The 23,697-nt window shown below is 46.4% G+C and overlaps 1 protein-coding gene across 2 annotated transcripts; it reads left to right on the top strand.

Moving 5' to 3' along the window:
• The first annotated feature begins 926 nt into the window (after nt 1–926).
• Nucleotides 927–23,072, top strand: LDHB (lactate dehydrogenase B). 2 transcript variants are annotated; one of them, XM_054989038.1, is made up of 8 exons: nt 927–1,038; nt 10,460–10,591; nt 12,416–12,533; nt 13,232–13,405; nt 14,157–14,330; nt 17,435–17,552; nt 19,166–19,289; nt 22,669–23,072. In XM_054989038.1, exons 2-8 carry the CDS (start codon nt 10,466–10,468, stop codon nt 22,834–22,836), a joined length of 1,002 nt encoding a protein of 333 aa, XP_054845013.1. In that variant the 5' UTR covers nt 927–1,038; nt 10,460–10,465; the 3' UTR covers nt 22,837–23,072. The 2 variants fall into 2 exon arrangements, with proteins under 2 accessions (XP_054845013.1, XP_054845012.1); XM_054989037.1 differs by lacking the exon at nt 927–1,038 and adding an exon at nt 4,316–4,334.
• The last annotated feature ends 625 nt before the right edge of the window (nt 23,073–23,697 follow it).

The following is a 23,697-nucleotide window of genomic DNA, read 5'->3' as shown; positions in this document are numbered from 1 at the left end:
TTCTAAACAGAAATGTGTTTGTGGTGCTTCATCATGCATCTGATGAGGAGAGCTGTGGGCCACAAAAGTTTATGATGGAATAAATGTTGCTAATCTTACAGGTGCCACCAGAATAGTTTGATTTCAGGGCACCAGATTAAATTAAATTCCAGAATGTTATAAGTGTAAATCTATTGCAGCCACACACACCCTACAATGACAGTGGCGGTTACAAGCTGTTATTATGGCCTTAAGGATATTATATTAAAATATTATGCCATAAGGACGGCACGATGCTTGTTACTCCAGTCCATCGACTTCCAAGCGCAGTAATTCTGCACAGAACTGCACTGTAAATCTGCAACATTCCGGCCCAGTAACACCTTAAAGACCAAGGAGATTTCCAGGATATAGCTTTTGAAAATCAAAAATTAAGACTCTTTACTCTTTGACTCCCGAAGGCTTATAGCCTGGAAATCTCGTTGGTCTTTAAGGCGCTACTGGACCGGAATTTTGCAGATTTACAATCTTGCTCTTCGACTTCAAACCAACACAGCTATCTATCCACTTGAAACTGCAAATCGGCTAGCCTTCCGGATCTCACAAGACTCCTCGATGTTCCTAAGGTGTTTTCAGCTTATCGTTTTTACACCCGAGGGGGCCAGAAGTAAGAGCTGGCTTGCAAATGGTAGGGAAAAAAGAAAGCGTCCCGAGTAACCAAGGCTTAGCTGCGTGCGCCCTGGCGATGCCCAAGCGCTCCCCTTCCCCGGCCGCATGACCTCTTGGCAAAAGCAAAGCGCAGAAAAAAAGCGGATCGACGCCGGAGGAGGAGGAGGAGGAGGAAGCGGCGGCCCTGCCTCGCATGGTTGTCCTTGAAGGGCATTGCGTGAGACACAAGGGCGGGCGGCGCTCGGCTCCCCAAAGCGTCACGCCGGATCCGCCTCCTTCGCCGGCCTGACTTCGTCTCCTTGTCTTTCCCCTTCCAGGCTGCGGCGCTGCGGTTGCCTTCTGTGCGTCTCCTGTTCCTGCTAAGCCGGCTCTAGACGACCAAGCCCGGAGGTGGGTACCAAAACCTGGCACGGATCTGCCCCCCCTCCCCTTGAACAGCCCCCGCTCCTGTTGCTCTGCAGGCGCGATCCCGTGTGCATTGCGCACTTTTCCATGGACTGGATGTGCGTGTGAAGGATGCCCCCCCCCCCTGGAGAACCGAAGATGGCCCTGAGCCTTCTCACGTACAACCCCCTGCTCTAGGTGGGGCCTGGAAATCCCCCCGGAATTATAACTGATCTCCAGACTAGAGATCGGTACCCCTGGAGGAAGTGGCTGCTTTGGAAGGGGTATTATACGCCAATGAGCTTTATCCCCCTCCCCAAATCCTTCCTTCCCCAGACTTCACCTGCAGGAATTGCACACTCCAGAGTTGTCTCCCTTTTGTGCCCCGACCCTTATTCTAAAGGTCAACAGGAGAGTAAGTAATCTGGACCCCCCCCCCTCCCTTTGCACCCATTTGTGTTGCAAATAATGGATGCAGTTGAAGCATTGGCGGGGCGGGGGGGGGGGGCGATTTGCAGTGCGGGGTGGGAGGAGGTTGCTGCCTCGCAGGCTGCTTCGATGGCGGGCTTGGCGCCTCTTCCACCTGCTTCGCCCCTCGCGAAGGAAGGCCTCTTGCTCCATGCCCGAAGGAGATGCTGCTGCCCCGGCGTGCGGGGATGCTTTCCTGGAGCAGCTGCCAATCACTGGGGGAAGCGCGGGACGGGGGAGGCAGCATGGCGCCTGCCTGCGCTCAGAGGGAGGGCGGAGCAGGAAGCAGAGTTTAAAGGGGGGGGGGGGGTGGAAACACTGCCGCTTTTCTTTGCATCACCCCTCCCGGAAGTAAAATGAGTCCCCATCAAGGAAGGCTGAAGCCAGCAGGGCCTGGCAAAGTGGGCACCCCCTAGATTGCAAGCTCCTTTTTGGGAAAATTCCTGGAGATTTGGGGGCTAGAGCCTGGATAGGGTGGGGCTTGTCAAGGGACATGGCTGGGGTGCAGTGCCACAGAGTCTACCCTTCAAAGCAGCCATTTTCTCCAGGGGAACTGATCTCTCTGACCTGGTAATTCCAGATCTCCAGGCCTCACCTGGAACTTGGCAACCTTAGCACCACCCCAATTCTTTGCGTATATGAGGGAGGGGGGGATTCCTGTAAGAGTCCCCAATGAACCACATCCTGCTCAGCTTAGTCATTCCGCTCGCAAGGCCCATTCATTCGGCAACATGCAGGCTGGGACCCAGATGACTCACGCTGCAAAGACTCCGAATTTTAACTCTTGAGTATTCCCAATGAGGGCCTATAAGGCAACATGTTAGGCAAAATAAAGGTAGTCCAGTTCCGCACTTCATTGTTGCAGATGGAGCAGCATGTTGTAGAGTTGAATGTTTTTTATATTTTTTAGAAAAGCAAACCTCCTCGCCTGCAAGATGCTGGTCCCGTAACACCTTAAAGACCCACTAGATTTCCAGGGTATGAGCTTTTGAAAGCTCACACCCTGGCAATCTAGTGGGTTTTTAAGGTGCTACCGGACCCGAATCTTTCTCTTCTTGTACAGGCCAACATGGCTGCCCACCTGAAACTGCCCTTGCATGCAGTAATCTAGCACTTCAAGGAGATTAGCTTATCCCTCTCCCTGTATGTACTGGTTTTCTCCATGCAAATAATGTTTTAAAAAATTCTCCCTCTGTTGGCACTGTGAAGGAGCAAGAGAGATTGCCCCACAACACGCCCCATTCATTCTGAGGTGGGCCTGCCCTAGGTATGTGGCAGAGGAACCAGGCAGTAAAATGGACTTTATAGCACCTGCTTTGCATGCAGGTTCAGTCCCCCTCATCTCTCGTTTAAAAGATCCAATGAAGTAAAAGATCTCCTGAGACCCCAGAGAGCTGCTACCAGCCAGAGTAAACCGTACTGATCTTGATACGCCAGTGATCTGACCAGCGTCTTGTGTGCATTCGGACAACATCCGCTCCCAAGTAGAAAAGCTGGTTAAAAATATTATCACTAGCAGGAGCTTTTGACAGGGAACGTTACGAAAATGGCCCCCTGCCGCTAGAGTTTCCATCTTCCAGGTGAGACCTAGAGCTCTCCCAGAATTAAAAACTGATTTCCAAACTATGGAGATCAGTTCCCCTGAAGAAAATGGTTGCTTTGGAGGATGGCACTATATCCTATGGAGGTCCCTCCCCAAATTCTACCCTCCCCAAGTCCCACCCCCAAATCGCCAAGAATGTCCCGACCCATAGTTGGCGACCCTATCCCACACACACCTTGCAGTCTAAAGTGCTACAGTCCGTTCCACCACCTCTGGATTCTACCACTTCATTTTGCTGTATGTGTAGACTGGATCATAAAATAGAATGACTTCAGCTCCGCAATCAGAAGGTCACAGCCCACAGTTGTGAGAATGCGCACAGACTTCCCTCTTTGCTAATAATTATAACAGAGCATTTGGGTCCCACTGGATTGTACAGGCGAGGTAGGCCTCCCTCTATGGTCGCACAGTCCCAAACTAACCTGCCATTGCAGTTGGAGTGTTGTGAGCATTCCCTTGTGCTTTCCTCTGGCGTATCCAACTCCTGAGAGCGTGCATAAGGGTCTCTGTCGCGTTGTAAGGAGTTCCAAGGTGTGTTTGGAACCTGGTTTGCTTAGGGGAGGCAAAACTTGAGCTAACTTTTGCAACGATCGAAGGACATGTCAATCGGTGCATTTGGAGAGGGGTTGGAAGGGCATTTGAGGGCCGGCTCACCCATGGGAATGCATTGCTCAGTGACTGTAGGCCTCCATGCTTGCATGAATGAAAATGGCCATCTCAGGTCAAATGCCACAGACGAACTGGCGCTTCTCCCCACATTCAGCGGTAAGTCCTTGAGCCATGAGAAACAATTTGGGTGCAGGCGTGGATCGATCCTAAATCCTCCTCCAGGTTCTCAGTTCCTTTATGTCAATCCCTGATTGAAAAATGGAGTCGGTCACGTTCTTGATTGAAGCATGATTCGGTCAGCTCTAAGTGCTGTGCTGCCGAGCGGAACCGGACCCCAAAGAGAGATCGGATCACCTAGATTTGCCAGTAGTAAAGCAAGGTTAACAGCTATGTGGCCCTGACGTCTTCCCCCTCCCCATTCCTCTTTTGTCTGTTGTTGTAGACTGTAAGCCCCTCAGGGGCAGGGACCATGTCAGATCTCTGTTACCAGCATGCAGTGAGAAAGCACTAGGAATTCACCATGAGTGATTTCACGTGCTTTCTTTTTACCCATTCCGTGATGACCACAGGATGGTCTTCGGAGGAGGAAGAGGAGGAGGACTTTCAAAACTTCCAGCAAAAGGTAAGCAGGAGAGCGTAGCCGCTGCAGGAATTCACCTGTGGGGAGTGGAGACTTGGGCAGGATAGTTTGTGCTGATCCTTCGCTTAAAAACGTAAGCTGTGTGGTACCTTTTCTTAAGACCAACCAAAATGGCCGCCATTGTTAGCCCCTCCCCCTTCTCCACAGAAGTCACCCGCTCCACCTAGCGCCATTTTGTCTGTTCAAATATAGCTGGGCGTTTTACACAAGGGTCACAGAAGAGAATGCAAAATGAGGGCCCAGATTTCTTTTCTCAGTGTGGCCGCTGTTTTGTGTTATTTTGGTTGCCCTTCCCTTACTCAGAGTTGTGACATGGCTTTCATTGGGGAGATTTTCTTTTGCAACTTGATTAAAATATCAAACTTTCATCTGTTAAAGCCCCGAAATTAATGAAGTCATCGCTTGTGTCCTATGCAGAATGTCATAGGGATGGCAACGACAGCCAAAAACTATTGGCATGTTCTCAGTAGGACAAGCCTGAGGAACAAGGATTTTCCTTGGAGCTCAGGTGGGGCTGTCTTGGAGGAGTTGAGAGATATATAGACCAGGACTTGCAGCCATTGTCGAGACCCACCTTGAAAGGTCCGGTGCTTTTGCCAAGAATGAGAGTCTTGCATTTATAAATGTGATAAGAGAAGCGCCCAGAAGCCAAACTTGGTAGGTAGGTGGGAGGCTGTGGTCCAGGAGCTCCAAAATAGCATTTTTGAATCCTTTTGGAACTCTTCGGAGCCTTGAGAGTTGTTCATCCCTTTGAATGTTTTGGTATTATCCTTAGCTGTGGCTACCTCACTGCTTACCCTTTGTTCCACAAGCTGGCAGTTCTGTTACGTTCCTCCATTGTGACCTCTGTCAATTTAGTTCCTCCTCGTCCTTCCAGTTATGTTACTGCCGACTGGCATTCTCATCTCGCTGCTCATCTCAGCCATGCTGGGATGCTGGTTAGTTTTGAGCCACGCTGTTTATTTGATGGCTGCTTTTTCATCTGCCTTTCCCTGTCCTCTCCAAGACTTAATGCCAAGAGGGGCTCCCCCCCCTTCCTTTTGCACAGGTGCACTCTGTGGCACAGCTCTGGGTCAGTGTTGAAAGAGGCTGAGAGCCGCGCTTAATCTTCCCTGTAATCTTAAAGAGCCTGTTGCCTCCGGTCAAGTTGAAAAGTGTGCCCAGTCTGGCACTGCGGGCATTGGTGAAATGATTACCTTGAAGTTTCAACAGGTGTTGATTGTGAGACCTTGAAGAGAAGGGCATCAAAATTAGAAGGATCTCTGGTTGGAAGGAGACAGTTTGGGACTTCTTTTCCAAAAAGATTTTGCTCCTGTGTCTCAACCAAATGCTGTTTGGCTCCAAGTTCAAGGACTAGGAAAGCATAGTTGATCTTATCTCTGAAACCAGCAGAGATTATCATCTTGCTGCTTGTGTCCCAAGGTCACTGATAGAGTTGCCAGCAGGCCTGGAGAAAAATATTCTGCCCTTTCAATAAAAGCTTATTGAGATATTATTGACCAGGTGATGTTGTTTATCTCCATGCCATGCAAAGCTTCGACTGCTCATTTTCACACATTAAGCCTCTGTTGAAAGGGACAGGGTATTTTTCCTCCAGGTCTGTTGGCAACCATAGTCACAACCTTTAAAAAAAAAAGATGGAGACAGCAAAAGAGTGTAGGTTTCTAAAAGATTGGACCCCCTGTGCGGATCTGTAGGGGACCCAGGCAGCCATAGCAGCCAAGTTTGAAACTTACAGTGCAATGGCTGTTGTGGGTTTTCCGGGCTGTATAGCCGTGGTCTTGGCATTGTAGTTCCTGACGTTTCGCCAGCAGCTGTGGCTGGCATCTTCAGAGGTGTAGCACCAAAAGACAGAGATCTCTCAGTGTCACCTCTCTCTGTCTTTTGGTGCTACACCTCTGAAGATGCCAGCCACAGCTGCTGGCGAAACGTCAGGAACTACAATGCCAAGACCACGGCAATACAGCCCGGAAAACCCACAACAGCCATCGTTCTCTGGCCGTGAAAGCCTTCGACAATTACAGTGCAATGCTAATAAGATCGATCAAGATGGGTAGCCATGTTAGTCTGTCTATGACAGTAGAAAAGAGCAAGAGTCCAGTAGCCCCGATAAGACTAACACAATTTGTGGTAGGGTATATGATTTCGTGAGTCACAGATCACATCTGAAGAAGTGAGCTGTGTGTGACTCACAAAAGCTCATACCCTACCACAAATTTTGTTAGTCTTTTAGGTGCTACTTTTAGGTGCTACTGGACTCTTGCTCTTTTCTAATCCTAAAAAGTTACTCAAAGCCCATTGAAATCAATGGCCTTAGACTGGTGTAACAATTAGGATTGCAATGTTCGTTTCTCTAGATAGAAGAACAAGATTCGGGTCTAGTAGTACCGGACCTGACTCTTGCTCTTCTACTGCAGATCAACATGGCTACACACCTAATCGCCCTCTGGATACTTACCTTGCAGCTTTGAAACAAGGATGCAAAGTATGTAATGAGTCTGCTCAGGCATTGGTATTCTACCTGGGGGAGGTATTGAGAGTAAGCCTTGGAACTTAAGTATTTCTCCCACCATTTCCAATCATGGGAAGTATACTCTCTCTTTCAAAAAAAACTATTTAAAATCCACATTGGGCAAATGGCTCTTTCTCAACCCTAAGGGCTTTGAGGTGGTTCAAGAGATGCAAATAATTCTCTCCCATCTCTGGTCAACCACAAACGAACTGGGATAAAACATGCCTTAGGCTACTTCTGGACAATGCATTCTCTTTTGGTGAAAAAGAACAGCAAAGTTGAGATGAACTGAGAGAATGGTCTGTATCCTACCGCCCTGCTCAGATGAAGGGGCTTGCCTGCCAGAGGAGCTGCTTCCATTGGAGAAAGTCTCCTTTGGGTAGAAGAAGGCTTCGTACTTGAATGAGTAGTGATAAGATACAAGCCGCTGCTGCTCTGTGCAGTCTTGTCATCCGGACTTGGCACATAGAGGGCATATTTGGGAGATAGTTTTAGGCGAGTGGCTGTGTCGGTCTGTAGTAGAACAGCAAGATTTGAGTCCGGTGGCACTTTAGAGACCAGCAAGATTTTCAGGGTGTGAGCTTTCGAGAGTCCGAGCTCCCTTTGTGTCTGAGGAAGAGAGCTATGATTCTCGAAAGCTTACACCCTGAAAATCTTGTAAGTCTCTAAGGCGTCACTGGACTCAAATCCTGCTATACTTGAAAGCGTGTACTTCAGTTGATCTTAAGGGCCATTGTGGAAAAGGTGGCCTCTTATATACATCAGTCTCTTACATGGTCAGGGTGATGCCGTGTTCAAATAGGATTTTTCTGCTTTTGTTTGTGTTTCTTTGCAAAGAGGATGGTGGAATCTGGGGAAGGACAGAGGATAGGAACATGGAGACTGCTCTTGATCTTCCTCAAGGCAGATTCCTTAGAATAAAGTAACTCTTTAACGGTTCCAGAATCTCCTCACCCACTTACTTGCCACATGAAAGTGGTGAGCTGATTTGACTCCATTGTGAAGGATTGCATTTGCCACGACAACCAAGGTTGTGTCTGCCGATGTGCAGATGTTTGCAAATAGTGAATGAATGAAATCCAGCCCTCAAGTCATTGTTGACTTACGGCGACCCCTGGTGGAGTTTTCATGGCAAGAGACTGAGGTGGTTCGCCTGGTCTTCGTTGGAGGTCTCCCATTCAATTACCGAGGCCGACCGTGCTTAGCTTCTGAGATCTGATGAGATCAGGCTCACCCAGGCTACCGAGGTCAGGATGTCACAAGTAGTAACTTCCCCTAAAGACTGATAGTCTTCCAGAAGTGTTGCAAGACCTTTTTGGAATTCAAGTGTTTGTGGACGCAGTGACATACCTATTTCGTTTCTTACCCTGTCCATCTCCAAGGCACTCAGGGCAGTTTCTGAGTTAAACATTTCACCATTTAAAACCGTAATAAAAAGATGCATTTAAAAACAGGATACCCCATTATGGTTTTTTTATTATTCTAACAATACAATGCTATTGAAGCACATGATGCTTTGATAAATCTAAGCAAAAGAAAAAACATTGTGCCTGTGCCAATGAACTAGCGATCTAAATTGTAATAGTGGGAGAGAAGACAGATGAGGAGGATTGTAAACAGTAAAGAGAAAGCAGGAATAAAATCCACTTAACTTTTTTCATTTTTTCAACATGGGTAAGATCAATAACTGTCTGGACTCAGAAGTCTCTGTTGTGGGTGGGTCCAACCTGGTAGACTGGTCCGCCTGAGAATGTCAGGAAGGCGCCCTCATTTCTAGCATTCTGCAGAGAATTACTCAAGGGGGCATTTTTATAAAGGGAAGTTATAGTTATGGTCTGTGAAATTCTAGACAGTCCTCACCATGTTGTTCATTGTATGTATTCTACTCTTCTAGCACCCCAATTTTGTAATCTTTATTACAATCTGTAATTTTGTAATCTGTATTACAAAGTATTCTACCGCGGTTCCTCTATTTTTATTGTACTTTTTCTTATCTGCATGAAGCTGTTGCTATTGTATTTTTTTAATTGTGAAATTGGTGAGATTTAATGGCATCTTAAGGAGAAAAGTGGGCTGTAAACAGGCTGACCTGAATGTGATGTTTTCACGAACCAAACGAACCAGTTCATGAACCAAGGCAGGTTCGTGAAATGCGACGAACCATACGGTTCGGTTTTTTCCTGGTTCGTGCCCATCTCTAGTTCTGACTTGGGTTTACCCAAACCTGGTCCTCTGCTCTAACTACTATAGTATGCTAGCTCTTCCTGTTCATTTGGAAGTTGCTTTTTATCCCCTTGAGATACTGCATTAGTTTGGCGTGAAGGACTTCCAGCACAATCTGGGGTTAAGAAAGGAAAGTTGGAGAAATGTTTGCCAGATCAATCCCCCTCTAGTCTGAAATCAAAGCAAACTAATTCGAAGGGCGATATCTTGGAGTTGCGTGAGTGTTCATCGACAGGAACTATGTTGAAATGTTGAACTGCTTCATTATATAATATTTGCATATGTAACACATCCATAAAGAGTGCAATCAGATGGCAATTCCTTAACACTTTCGAAATAGAAATGCCACAGGGCCAGTCGACCAGCCAATGCAGGAATCATTCTGTAACACTATGAAACAGCCTGTTAAGAAACAAAGAATGTCGCAATTGAAGGGAAATTAGGCTGCAGTGACTTATTCTAATAGGTGTGAACCAAGCCAAAGCAATTGCTGTACATTATTGACTTTCTATAAATCTCTCCCACACCCCCATGCTTTGTAGTGTTAGGCACTGCTGTATATTCTGAAACTCTGGAGAAAATGGCATGCTTCCCCACCCCAGAACAGGCAAAAACCTGCCATTGTTTCATCTGGACACGTTCTCTCTGTCTTTATATATATATATATATATATATATATATATATATATATATATATATATATATATATATATATATATATATATTTAAAGAAAAGAAAGAAGGTAAAGTAAATGTATAGTATAAAAATTATGCAGATTCTAAACTAGACATTAGATTGAAAGTTATACAATCTTATACAACGAAGTATATACACAGTACAGTTATAATAGTTTTAATAGTTAAACAATACATTTAAGTTTCTTTAACCTGATAAACAAAACATTACATACTTGTTTTCCCTAAGCCTAAATATACATTTCTCCTTCTCTCTCCTTCCCTCTCTCCCTCTAAGCTTCTATATCAATTCATTTAGCTTAAGTCGTCAAAGAAATTCATTTTTCCAAGAACTCGGTTATTGGTCTATTTTGTAAGTATGTAGTCAATTTGGCCGTTGAAGCATATTCGTGAATCTTACCTCTCCACTCTGGGAGACCAGGACAGACATTGTTTTTCCATTTTCCTGCGAATAATACTCTCACTGCCGTCACCATATAACGGAAGAGGTCTCCTTGTCCTTTCCTCGCATTAGTTGGTAAAATATTTAAGAGCATACTTTCTGAATTTAATTCAGATCTGAGTTTGAGGATCTTTTGCACCTCTTCATGTATTTTTATCCAGTATTTTCGTGATTCGTTGCAAGTCCACCACATATTTTAAAATGTTGCGTCCATATTCTCTGTCTTCTTCCCAGACCAAAATGGCTACCCTGAAGGACAAACTCATTACACCAGTCGCAGCGCCGGCGACCAAGCCGAACAACAAGGTCACCATAGTGGGAGTCGGGCAAGTCGGGATGGCTTGTGCAATCAGCGTCCTGGTAAAGGTACGGCACACATCAGTTTTGGGATAGGCTTCAGAACTTCAGCGCTGTTGGTTGGATCATCAGCTCTTCTGTGGCTGCAAGAGAGAGAAAGGTTCCTCTAATCACTCTAGTTCCATATCATGAATTGATATTTATTACCCTACCATTCTTCCAAGGAGCTTAGGATGTCCTGTGTGGGTTCTCCCTGCCTCCTTTGTATCATCACAACAACCTAGTAAGGTGGGTTAGGCGGAAAAGGCATGTCAGGTTCGGGCAGAAAAGTTAATGAACAGCAAACTCCGGACAGGCCAGATTCCCTTGTGGAATTCACTGACACAGGATGTAGCCACAGCCACTAATTTAGATTGCTTTAAGTGGGTTTCAAACATCTTAATGGAGGATATGCCCATCGCTGATGGCTAAATGGAGCCTCCATGTTCAAAAGTAGTGGACCTGTTCTGGAAAGGTTAAAGGCCATTGTGGCAGGGGCTAGGAGAATGAGTTATGGTCAGGGAGATAGATACCTCTTTCACATCTCTGCTTTGTCGTAATCTCAGAAGGTTCTGTAGACAAGTTGTGCTGTCTCTCTACCTCTGTTCCGAGTCTGCAGTAAGGGGTGCTAGTACTGGCCTGCCATACAGAGCTACGGTCAGTTAATGTGGGTGAAATAGTATGAACACCTTAAGTATTACTGTATTACGGCATGTATGGGTGGAAGAGAGTGCCATCAAGTCATAGCTGACTCATGATGACCCTAGTGGGATTTTCATGGCAAGAGACTAACAGAGGTGGTTTGCCATTGCCTGTCTCTGCAACCTTGGTCTTCTTTGGAGGTCTCCTGTCCAATTACTCACCAAGGCTGACCCTGCTTAGCTTCTGAGATCTGACGAGATCGGTCTTGCCTGGGCTATCCAGGTTAAAGCATGGCCTGTATTACTATTTCTATTTTTCATTGGGTCAGAGAGAGATTTTATGCACATCATTCTCTGTGTTCTCTTTGTAACCTCAGTGTCTTCCTGCATCCATGAGGACTAGAATCTTGCTTTTTTTGGTAACAAAAGCTGACATTCTTAGAAGCCAGATTCTCTCCTAATGCAAAAAATGTTTTCGACGCTCTACTTGAATCACAGCATAGGCTTCACTTAGTGTCTCTGAAGAGGAATCGTCTCAATATTTTGCACAAGTCTACTAGAGGATCTGCTAAACTGGAATTCTTGCCCTCAGTTCCCCCTGTACGACAGCTTAGGCAACGGGAATCTTACCAAGCTCCCTGTTAGTGCCTGCTGCAGATAATAACAACAACAACATTCAATTTATATACCACCCTTCAGGACAACTTAAAACCCATTCAGAGTACTTTACAAAGTGTGTTATTATTATCCTCACAACAAACACCCTGTGAGGTGGGTGGGGCTGAGAGAGCTCCGAGAGAGCTGTGACTGACCCATGGTCACCCAGCCGGCTTCAAGTGGAGGAGTGAGGAATCAAACCTGATTCTCCAGATTAGAGTCCTGCTGCTCTTAACCACTGCACCAAACTGGCAGAGAGCCCACCTCTGTAAAGACTTAATGGATCAACCTTGCTCATGCAAGCAGACCTGTGCAGCTTCAAGTGGGAGCTCTCCACGCTGAAAACAAGGTTGTGAAGAGCAGGTTTCTTGCCTAGGCTTCTCCCTGATGCAACGTTCCTTATGCGGAGGGAATCTTTTTGTTTGGAGTCACCTGCCATCTCAAGTGATAAGAGCCAGCCCCAGGATTAGAAATGCTGTGGTAGAGCAGATACAACATACTTCACAGTCACTTCCTGGCAATTAACTCCTGTGTTATTGTTTTTCTTGCTGCCCAGGGTCTTTGTGACGAGCTGGCACTGGTAGATGTCATGGAAGACAGACTGAAAGGGGAAATGATGGACCTGCAGCACGGAAGCCTCTTCCTTCACACTCACAAGATCGTAGCGGACAAGGGTGAGCTTTGGGCTAGTTGCGTTGGCTTTCGAAGGAGACGAGCCGCATTCACAGAAGAGAGAGCGCCATCGGTGGCTTACTGTGACTAAATGGAACTTCCATGTTCAGAGGCAGTACACCTGTGAATGCAAGTGCGAGGAAAGGCAAAAACAAAGAGAGACTTTGGCCTCTGTGTAAAGCCTTCCAGGGGCATCTAGTTGACCACTGAGTCGAAAAGGCCAGAGGGACAACTGGGCTGCTCTTACAGTCTCTCCCCAAGCCATACATATGTGGTCCCTAGTTAACAAGTTTGCATAGAGGTGAAAATAAATGGGAATTTATTTCCCCTGAACTCTTTTGGTGGGTGGATGGAACATGCAAACTGCAGTTTGCAAGGCCGTGGGTGCAGTTTGCTAGTTAGTTAGGACTTCCCCTACCCTATAGCAATTACGCCCGACGTTATGGTGGTCAGGATAGTTGTGGGAGGGGGCATGGAATATCCACTTTGCATGCAGAAGGTCCCAGGTTTAGTTCTTCAACCAGGTAGTAGATGGCATGAAAGATTGCCTCCAGAAACCCTGGAGAGCTGCAGCCAGTCAGAATAGATGATGCTGATCTTGATAGACAAATGGTTTGACTTCAGATAAGGAAGGTTCGTATGTCCATGTGGTATGCATGTGCGTACAGAGGCCTAACTGTCTCATTTCTTGTGGCCACAGATTATGCTGTCACCGCCAATTCTAAGATCGTTGTGGTTTCTGCCGGTGTCCGTCAGCAGGAAGGGGAGAGCCGCCTTGACCTGGTGCAGAGGAATGTGAATGTCTTCAAGTTTATTATCCCCCAGGTGGTGAAGTACAGTCCGGACTGCATCATCCTTGTTGTGTCCAACCCAGGTAAATACGGCTGTCGGAATTTCCAATGCTTGGATCAATGGGCCTGCATTCACCACTGTTACAATTTCCACCCTTTAAAATGTCCGATGCCGCTTCAGGCTGGTGCTGTGCGCATACAGCGTTTGAACATCTGTAGAAATAATTTGTAGCTTTCGACTGTGAACTTAACACACCGAGGAAGCGTGTTGTGTGGCTGCTGGCAGATCGTGAAATGTTCAGTGCAGCGTAAAAGAAATTTGAATGGAAAGTTAGATGGGAAGGGCTTTGCACAGATGATTCGCCTCCTGCTTACACTACTGGGGTGGCTTTGAGGACAACATGAAAGACCAAGAGCAGATGTTAGATTTGCTGCAGGGGAACCCATTTCCGTGGCCTTGTGGAAGTTGAGGGGCCAATTGCGGGGAGACCTGGAGGGTCGCAGCAGGTTCCAGGGTGGGAGGTAGAAGGTCTCAGTCCAAAAGAGGAAGGGAGAGCTCTATCCCAAGGAAAGAGAGCCAGTCTCCTAGGACTTCTCCAAGACATCATAGGGGGATTCTGGAGGCATCTCCAATGCTGCTTTCTGGGATGGTTCCAGGACCTGAGCTGCCCTCTTGGCTGAGCCTCCCGTTTCTTGGTCTGGGGTGGAGGAATCAGAGCTGCAGTCCACACCGCTGGTCATGCTGTCCCATGCCCGATTGAACTGTTTACATAATGACACGATCCAGTGCTTTGGTGAAGCAGCCGCTCAGCATGCCTTTCTTCTGCTCCCCAGTGGATATCCTGACCTACGTCACGTGGAAGTTGAGTGGCCTGCCGAAGCATCGCGTCATCGGCAGCGGTTGCAACCTCGACACAGCTAGGTTTCGCTACCTGATGGCGGAAAAACTGGGTGTCCACCCCTCTAGCTGCCACGGCTGGATCTTAGGAGAACACGGGGACTCGAGCGGTGAGTAGCAGTGTTACCAGTGACATCTTCTCCAAACACCTGAACTTGTCTGATTTATGCAGACAGAAAATCGCCCCGTTTAGCCTATGCTCTCTTTTCCCGCTGACAGCAGTTTTCTGCACCCTGAGAAAATGGTCTTTCCCATCCTTTCTACCAGAGATCCTTGATCAGTGGCTGAACGTGGGATCCCACCTGGTGCTTGGGCTGTACCACTGAGCCGTGGCCATTCCCAAAGCAGCGGCGTTCTTAGTGTTGTCTGTACCCGCACACATGTACACATCCAAATCCGAGGCCAGAATAATTCACATATAATTTCTAAGACAATTGTGTCTCTCTTGTGTTTCTATCATGGTGTACAGCCAACAATTGACTCCCAAGGTTGCAGCATTTTAATTCAGGGGAAACGATTCTCAGCAAGGTGTGCTTCCAGGTGTGGTGGAAAGATGCTTGGCCGTTGTCTCTTCTTCCTCTAGCCTTCCTTGCCGATGGCATTTTTTAAGTCGGAGGCAGGATCTGGCTGCCACCTCTTCTCCGTTTGGCCTTAGAAATTAACCACGTGATTATGCAGCTACACAAAGCCGTGGATCCCCTCCCCTTTCGGCACACCCACACCTACTGCCCTGAAGTTAACATTCCATACATTCCATGGCTTTTTTTTTAGCCAAAGTGAAAAGAATTCTCAAAACATGATTAAAGCACAGGGCCTTAGGATATCAAGGAAGCTTTGTTCTCTAGTCAGAAACAAGTTTTTCTGCTTGTTTGAGATGTAGAAGGGGGGGGGCTTAGATTGCACAATGAGCCTCAGCTGAAACTGAGTTCTGAAATATTTGTTATGTAAATTCAGTACATTGTGGGTCTAGCAGATTTCTCCTTGGAGGAAACTAGTTTTTTGTTAAAAACAAAAATACTGTGGATAAAGGGGTGAGTAGTTTCTCTTCACAAATTTTTCTACTACAAGTTTCATCTTAAGGGTACAGTAGCACCTTTAAGACTAACCAATTTTATTTTAGCATAAGCTTTCGAGAATCAAGTTCTCTTCGTCAGATGCCTGATACATCATCTTCGTCAGATGTTCTCATCTGACGAAGAGAACTTGATTCTCGAAAGCTTATGCTAAAATAAAATTGGTTAGTCTTAAAGGTGCTACTGGACTCTCTTTGATTTTGCTACCACAGACTAACACGGCTAACTCCTCTGCACTTAAGGTTACAGTTACTGCCTGCGTTTTCCAGGGATATCTTGCACCATCTCATTACCTCCAGTCACTGGATATTTGGTGCTTGCTTGCAAGCAGTTTATTATTATTTGGACACCATTTTCCTGGATACACTTGTTTAGAAAAATGTTTAGCCCACAAGTTTTTTTTTTCTTGTATTGGTTCTGCTTCGTTGTACTAGATAATCCTTCTCAAAGTAATATTTCCATCACCTGGTCTCTATGAAAGCCAGTTCTCAAGATCCTGTTACAGTCTCATGTGACCAAGCAAACATATCCCTTGGTTGGGCTATTCCGATGAAGAGGTGGGGCTCTGCCAATAGGAGCAGGCTTGGTTCTGAATTACGGGAACCGTCAAGGGCAGGCACATCCTTTGACTGCATCCCTTCCCTGTTTTTTAAACTCATTTATACTTCACTGTTCTCCGCAACAAGGACACAAAGCAGCATGCAACATTATGCTCCCCTTCACTGTTTTATCCTCACAACAACCACCTTGTGAGGTAGGTTAGGCTGAGAGTGTGTGACTGGCCCAAGGTCACCCAGCAAGCTTCCATGGCAGAGTGGGGATTCGAACCTGGCTCCTGTGTCCTGATTTGCCACTAACCATTACATCATAATGGAACTGTTGCCGCTCATTGCTGTGCAGTAAGATTCAGTGCGGCGCAGTGGTTAGAGTGCCAGACTGGGCCTGGAGAGAAACATGCTCCAATCCCCCCCCCCTCAGCCACGGACGCTCCCTGGGTGATCTTAGACCAGCCTAACTTACCTTCTGAGCTAGTGAGTAGGATAGAATGGATGAGGAAAGAGCCGTGGACACTGTCCTGGGGTAAAAGTGGGATAAAAGAAAATAAAAAGTGGGATAAAAGTAAATAAAAAAGAATTGATAGGGATAACTACATGCTGCACATGAGGGTAATGTTTTACCAGGGGCAAAGCCTGTACCCTGATGGTACTGCCAAAGGAACTGTAACAGGTTGTAATAGGGGCTCTGGTAGTTCACAAGTCCTTCCTTCCAGCCCTTCACCCGTGGAAGGCCCATAGCTCAGTGGAAGAGCTCCTGCTTTCGAGACACAAAGTGTCTGGTTCAGTCCTCGCCAAGGCCAGCCAGAAGGGTGGGCTGCTGGCCAAGACTTATTTGAGACCCCGGAAAGTCCATGATGGTCCGATGATTTGATGAGGATAATGCCGCTGCTTTGTATGTTTACCCATTAGTGATTGATACGATGTGCCAGTCCCTTTTCTTCACAAAATATGTTGTGTCCTGGATAGATTAGAAATTAATATGTACAACTTCCTCTTTTCCCCTGATGTGTGTGTGTAAAGTGCCATCAAGTCGTAGCCAACATGGCCACCCTATAGGGTTTTCAAGGCAAGAGGTGTTCAGAGGTGGTTTGCCATTGGCTTCTTTTGCGTAGCTGTCCTTGACTTCCTTGGTGGTCTCCCATCTAAGTACTAACCAGGGCTGGTCCTGCTTAGCTTCCAAGAGTGGGCTAGCTTGGATTAACCAGGTTGGGGTAAAGCTCACTCTCTCTCTCTGTAAAGTGCCATCAAGTTCCCGCCAACTTATGGCGACGCTGGTGGGGTTTTCAAGGCAAGAGACAAACGGAGGTGGTTTGCCACCTCTGCGTAGTAACCCTGGACTTCTTGATGGTCTCCCATCCAAGGACTAACAAGGGCCAGTCTTGCTTAGCTTCCAAGCCATCTAGGTCAGGACTTTCCCCTGATACTGAAAATAAATTCCTTGCTGTGTATCTGATTAATTAATGAATTGCAGAATCACAGCTCCTCCTTCATGAGATCCTTTTTGCTATTGATTCAGATTGGCAAGGTGCCCGAGTTACAGTCAGGGCCGAGACTTACCTGGATTTCCTTTGCTCTCTCTTACAGTGCCTGTTTGGAGCGGCGTCAACGTGGCTGGCGTTTCTCTCCAGGACCTGAACCCTGCGATGGGGACTGACCAAGATCCTGAGAACTGGAAAGAAGTCCACAAACAGGTTGTTGCCAGGTATGGAGATGCCTGCGGTTTAGCAGGTGGCCAACAGGAGAAGCTTGGCTGTGTGCCTGGGTCTGCCCTGACGACTGCGGAGCTCGGGGCAAGCAGCCATCACACCTGGCCTTGCTAGCAAGGGACGGCATAATGAAATAAAACGAGATGCTGCCACCAGCCAATGGCATTCTTGACTTCTGGGGCTTATTGAGTAATTCCGCACACGTTGGAATTACTTCCAATCCTCTTTATAGATCATTTGGAACGGATTTTTTTGTGTGCGGATCAAATAATCCACCTCAAACGATTGATAAAGTGCATTGAAAGTGCATTATCCAACCTGTGCGGAATCAGCCTTTGACTATAGTTAGATAATCAGAAGTCCACTTTGCAGTAATTGACCTGCCAGACCTTCCCTGAACATGTCCAGACCCTGTACAAGGGGTCTAAGGAACCTTTTGTCTTACGGACCAATCCCATGCTTTGGGGGATATCTGTTCAAACTTTTCAGAAGTCATTGGAGCTGCCCGATCCTTATACTCCACGTTAAGTGGACTTCTGAGAGCAATTGCACATTTTCCTGTGTTGGCTTAGCAGCCAAAATCTCCTTGGTTGTACAAGGGCTGAGTACATGTCCCAATTCAAGTGGGGGGAATCATCTCAGTGCAAGCTTTTTGCTATACCACCCCATAAAATGCCTTTTCCGGTTTTCTGCTTTGCATTCACCGAGGTACTTGCTTGACAGCGGCTTCAGAGAGAGTTTACCCTTGGTTCTTTATTTTATTACTTAACGTATTTATGTCATTTATATTCCGCCTTTCTCACTGAGACTCAAAGCGGATTACGTAGTGTGAGATTAGTACAATCAGTAGCAAGGACAAGGGCAGACATTTCCATACAGTGTCAAAAACGTTTCCATAAATGATGTCATCGGGTAAATGAATACAGCCTTCCTGAAAGAAGTAAACTGGTCCACTAAAATGGAAGTCCCAGAAGGACTGGAGGGCCAGTAAACGGCATAGAGGCTGAGGCCTTACGCTGATGTTGTTTCCTGGCTCTGGTATTCAAACATTTACTGCCTTTGAATGTGGAGTTTCCCTTAGTCACCATGTCTAGTAGCCGCTGATAGACTCTCCTCTGCGAATCTAATCCCCTTTTGAAGCTATCTATGCCCGTGGCCAGCACTCCATCTTCTGGCAGTGAATTCCACATTTTAATCACCTGTTGAGTGCAGAAGTATCTTTTGCCATTTTTCCTGCATTGCGTTCTCCTTTTCCACATCACCTGCTGCTCCCTTCTATTCTCCATGCTCGTCTGGTTCGGTCTCCTCCCGCCAACTGATTCGGTCCCCAAGCAACATTGGCATGTCTTGCTGATGTCATCAAGCAGTGCCGGAGTCTGTGCTGATCTCAGCCCTGAATTGGGGGGTTATTGCGCCATCAATGGGAGATAGTCTCTTCTCCTCAGTGGGCCAAGAACTAAAATCAGGGCTAGATTGAGTTTGGGTTGCTGGTTTTTTGTCATCCTTAGGTGGTCACTCTCAGCTCAACCTGTTTGTCCACATCACCTCACATTTAATTTTCACTTTAACAACTATAACAGAACTTCTTTGTGATTTTTTTTAAAAACAGCGCCTACGAGGTGATCAAGCTTAAAGGCTACACCAACTGGGCCATTGGCTTAAGTGTCGCTGACCTGCTGGAAACCATCATGAAAAACCTTTGCAGAATTCATCCCGTATCTACCATGGTGAAGGTGAGGCACGGTTGTTTGGCTTGCTGTGTTCTCTGTACTGTTTTTCATTCTCGCCGCAACTTGTGTCCAGATGGGAGGGACGCCTTATTGGAGGCAGGAGTAGGGGATTTTTGTCTTGAAATCAGGTACTTGCTACGAAACACCTTGAGGATTCTTGGCATATTCTGCTTCCCAGAACAACGTGAATTCTCTCAATTGTAGCCGGAGGACAAAATGTAGCATGTGACCAAATAAAGCCCAATAATAACGTTACTATAATGTGTGAACATCTGGTGTAATCAGTCCTTATATTTGGATTACGTCCAGGGGCCAAAGCTATGGGAATTACCTAGTTTTTTTCTGTTTGTTACAAGAAGTTCATGATCTTTTTTTAAAAAAGTAGAGGCAGGATTTTACAGCAGATAATGCAAAGAAGGCCATCTTGGAAATTTTGTCCTTGACTCTGCCAGCGAACTCGGCTCCCTCCGGCTGCCAAGTGCATTTTGAGAAGTTGACATCTCATCTACTCAGCTCTCTCTCACCGCTGCCAGCTCCCCTTGCTCCCCTAAATACACCACTGCTAGCTCCGACTGCCGCGGCGCATTCAGCTCCCTCTCACTGCCACCTGCACGCACGCTCGGCTCCCTCTGGCTGCCGAGTGCTTTTAAGGGAGCAAGAGGAGTTGGCAGCAAGGAGAGGGAGCCGAGTAGACGAGACGCCTAGAGAAAGAACCTCTGCCAGGGAGAAGAGGGATTCTCCCCCTCTTCTCCCTGGCAGAGATTCTTTTTCACTACTTCTTCCATCGAACCTTCCAGGAAACAAAAGCTTGTCCTCCACACATCAGGCATCTCGTCTGTTTTGGCTCTAAGTCTATTTATAGATATCCTGCCCTTTTCCTTCAAAGGGTTCAGGACACTTGCTTCCTCTTCTGTTTTATCTCTACAACAGACTTAAGTGGTAGGCTAAACAGAGAGAGAGCTAAACTGCAAGAGACAAATTACACAAGGATGCTTACGTGAAGGAAGTCGCAGTGTTAACCTAGAAGCTGAGTTTTAAAAGACAGATCAGAAGGCTCTGTCAGTTTCACCTCCCTGGAGTGGCAAAGATCTATCCTCAGGGTTTATATATTTGCTCTTCGCCTAGAAGAAGGGGAGGTGACAGAGCCTTCATAAGGCGAAGAGGAAATAAACAAATGCTCTGAGGAGTGATCTTTGCTGGCTCTGTAAAGAGGGGAAATTGACAAAGCCTTCTGATCTGTCTTTTAAAACTCAGCTTCCTGGGTAACATTGCAACTCCCTTCACATGCGTGTCCTTGTGTAATTTTGTCTCTTGTAGTTTAGCTCAGAGTGTCTGGTCCAATTGTGCCAAACTTCATGGCACAATCGAGGATTTGAACCTTGTCTTCCCAGATTCTGTTTTGATGCTGTAAGCACTACACACCACTGCCTCTCAGTTGTGATTAATGTGAATTCAGTGGAGAAGGTCCATAAACACTGGGCGATGGTGCAAATTCACAGGAAAGCATGGAGGGCCTGCAAAAACTGACAGCACGAACAAGAGATCCGCGCATGATGTAGTTTCCCAGGACAGTGTCAGTTCATGAATGTCTCTGTATGTACATATTCTCTGTTTGGTGGACTGTGCGTGTTTACGCAGCAGCATATGATAGACCTCTGGTCAGTTCCTATACTCTGATGTCCAGGTTGGCCAGGCGGTATGCAGAATCCTCCACTGAACATTCACTCAATGTACATCAAATGCTGGTTCCAAACATTGCACTTCACTGTAGTGTGATGTTTTGGTGTGTGACCAAAAAACAGTACTTAGGCAGTGCTTCCAAATAGGTGAAGGATAGATTCTCAGTGGCTGGGGGATCATCGGGGCAGTGGGCAGTGTTCGCTCCTGTCTTAGTAGTTTCCTTGAGTGCGTGTCTCTTACTTTCTCTCCTGTAACTGAATGACTGCCCTGACCTGGGTAGCCCAGGTGAGCCTGATCCTTGTAAAGTTCTCAGAAGCTAAGCAGAGTCGGCCTTGATGAGTAATTGGATGGGAGAACTCCAAAGAAGACCAGGGTTGCAGAGGCAGGCAATGGTAGACCACTTCTGTTAGTTTCTTGCCATGAAAACCCCACCAGGGGTCGTCATAAGTCAGCTATGACTCAAGGGCACTCTCCACCACCAACAACTGAATGACTAGTTCTCGTGACCCTTTCTTACACGCCCGGGGTAATGCCAATCGCCACATGCTTGGATCTACCGGGTTGACCAGCAATTTTCTTCAGCCCAGTTTGGCCAGGGATCTTGGAGGGTTTTTGCCATCATCTGGGCATAGAGCAGGGATTACTGGGGGTGTGAGGGAGGTAGTTGTGAATTTCCTACATTGTGCAGGGGATTGGGCTATATAACCCTGGAGATCCCTTCCTTATTTATTTATTTATTTATTTATTTATTTATTTATTTATTTATTTATTTATTTATTTATTTATTTTATTCTACTTTTATTCCACCCTCCCTGCACAAGCAGGCTTAGGGCAGATTACATCAATAAAAAACATTTATAATAAACTTACATTTTAAAAACAGTTTTAAAATCAATAAAACACAACAATAGAGATATCAGTTTAAAATAATACAGATAGCAGCAGTGAGCTAGTCAAAGGCAGTCAGTCTGCCACTTAAACCTGCCATTTAAAAAACTGGCAATTAAAAACTAGATGGTGGATACATCTAATAGGGAGGGACCAATCTTCCCTTCTCCTCCTGTATACAGGCTAATGGAGGCCTAGTCTAGCCTCAACCGTACTCCTGGTGGAACATCTCCATCTTTCAGGCCCAGTAGAAAGATAGTAAATCCTGCCAGGCCCTGGTCTCAACAGACACAGTTCTACCAGGTTGGAGCCAGGACCGAAAATGCCCTGGCTGTGGTCGAGGCCAGATGGGCCTTCCTGGGACCAGGGACCACCAATAGTTGTTTGTCCCCTGATCAGAGCGTCTCCTGGGGCACATAAGGGGAGAGGCGGTCCCGCAGTTCTGTGTTTTAGTAGTGATTTCATAGGGGTAATGATCTAAGAATGCATAGAGGTGCTTGGCACTTGCCAGGAATTCTTTCACTGTGTCTCACTACAAAATATATACCCAGAGAGAGATACACACACTTTTTATAGTGATTATTTACCTAGCCGGTGTATAACAGAATTAAATAGTAGGCGTGATATTCCACCACCTCCCTTTCATAGATCCAAACGTTTGATTCTTCCCTTCTCATCAATAAATAATTATGGGATGCGTGGTTGTGTTCTACTAGCATTCTTTCCAACTGTATGCAAGGACAGATCTTTTTAAAGAACTGGAGTGGATTCTTTCGGAGGGGTTGTCCTCAAGTTTTCCATCTTCTCTTTACAGGGGATGTACGGTATCGAAAACGAAGTCTTCCTGAGCCTTCCATCCGTGCTCGGATCTACCGGGTTGACCAGCGTGATCAATCAGAAGCTGAAGGACAGCGAAGTGGCTCAGCTCCAGCAAAGCGCCAGTACGTTGTGGAACGTGCAGAAGGATCTGAAAGACCTGTAGGCGTGGGCACGCTTCTCTTCCGGCAACAACCCAGAAGGCAGCCGATGTTCAAAACCAACCCCGTGTTTCTGCACCAGCCCCTCTCATTCTAACTCCCCAGGCGAGCTTCCATTAGTCATAGGAAAACGGTGCGAGCTTTTCATCCGCCAGGGCTAAGATGTGTGTGCTTGGTGTAACGCAGACCTCTGGAACAAATAAAACCAGCTCCTTTTGTGTGCGCTCTGTTCTCCGAACAAGTCTTGCTGCTTCTTTTTTTCCCCAACTAGAGTGAATTTTGACTTACGGGAAGGGTAAATACAATTCTTGACTTCTATGATTTTGTAAAACTTTAGATCCCCCAATCAGGACTGAAAAGAGTCCAGTAGCACCTTTAAGACTAACCGACTGTACTGTAGCATAAGCTTTTGAGAATCACAGTTCTCTTCATCAGATGCATCTGACGAAGAGAACTGTGATTCTCGAAAACTTACGCTATAGTAAAGTTGGTTAGTCTTAAAGGTGCAACTGGACTCTTTTCAATTTTGCTAGTACAGACTAACACAGCTAACTCCTCCCAATCAGGACCCAAAGTGACTTATTGCATTGTTCTCCCCTCCTCCACTTTATCCTGGCCACAGCAACCCTTTGAGGTAGTTTGGGCTGAGAGAATTGTGATGGGCCCATTGAACTTAAATGGCAGAGTGGGGATCGGATCCAGTTGACCCGCTACACTATCCTGGTTCTCTATGATGTGACTTTTATTGCCCCTTTACTCAGAAGACACTTCTTTCTGTCCTTATGTAATTATGATGTCTGTTCCAGTATAGAATAAATGGAGTCCATTTTTGTCACAGTTAAAGAAAGTAGATCCTAGTACTGGAA

The sequence above is a fragment of the Eublepharis macularius genome, chromosome 9 (genome assembly GCF_028583425.1).
Source record: "Eublepharis macularius isolate TG4126 chromosome 9, MPM_Emac_v1.0, whole genome shotgun sequence".
Classification (NCBI taxonomy): Eukaryota; Metazoa; Chordata; class Lepidosauria; order Squamata; family Eublepharidae; genus Eublepharis; species Eublepharis macularius.
Note: the sequence above shows the minus strand (reverse complement) of the source record. Positions and strands in the feature narration are given on the sequence as shown.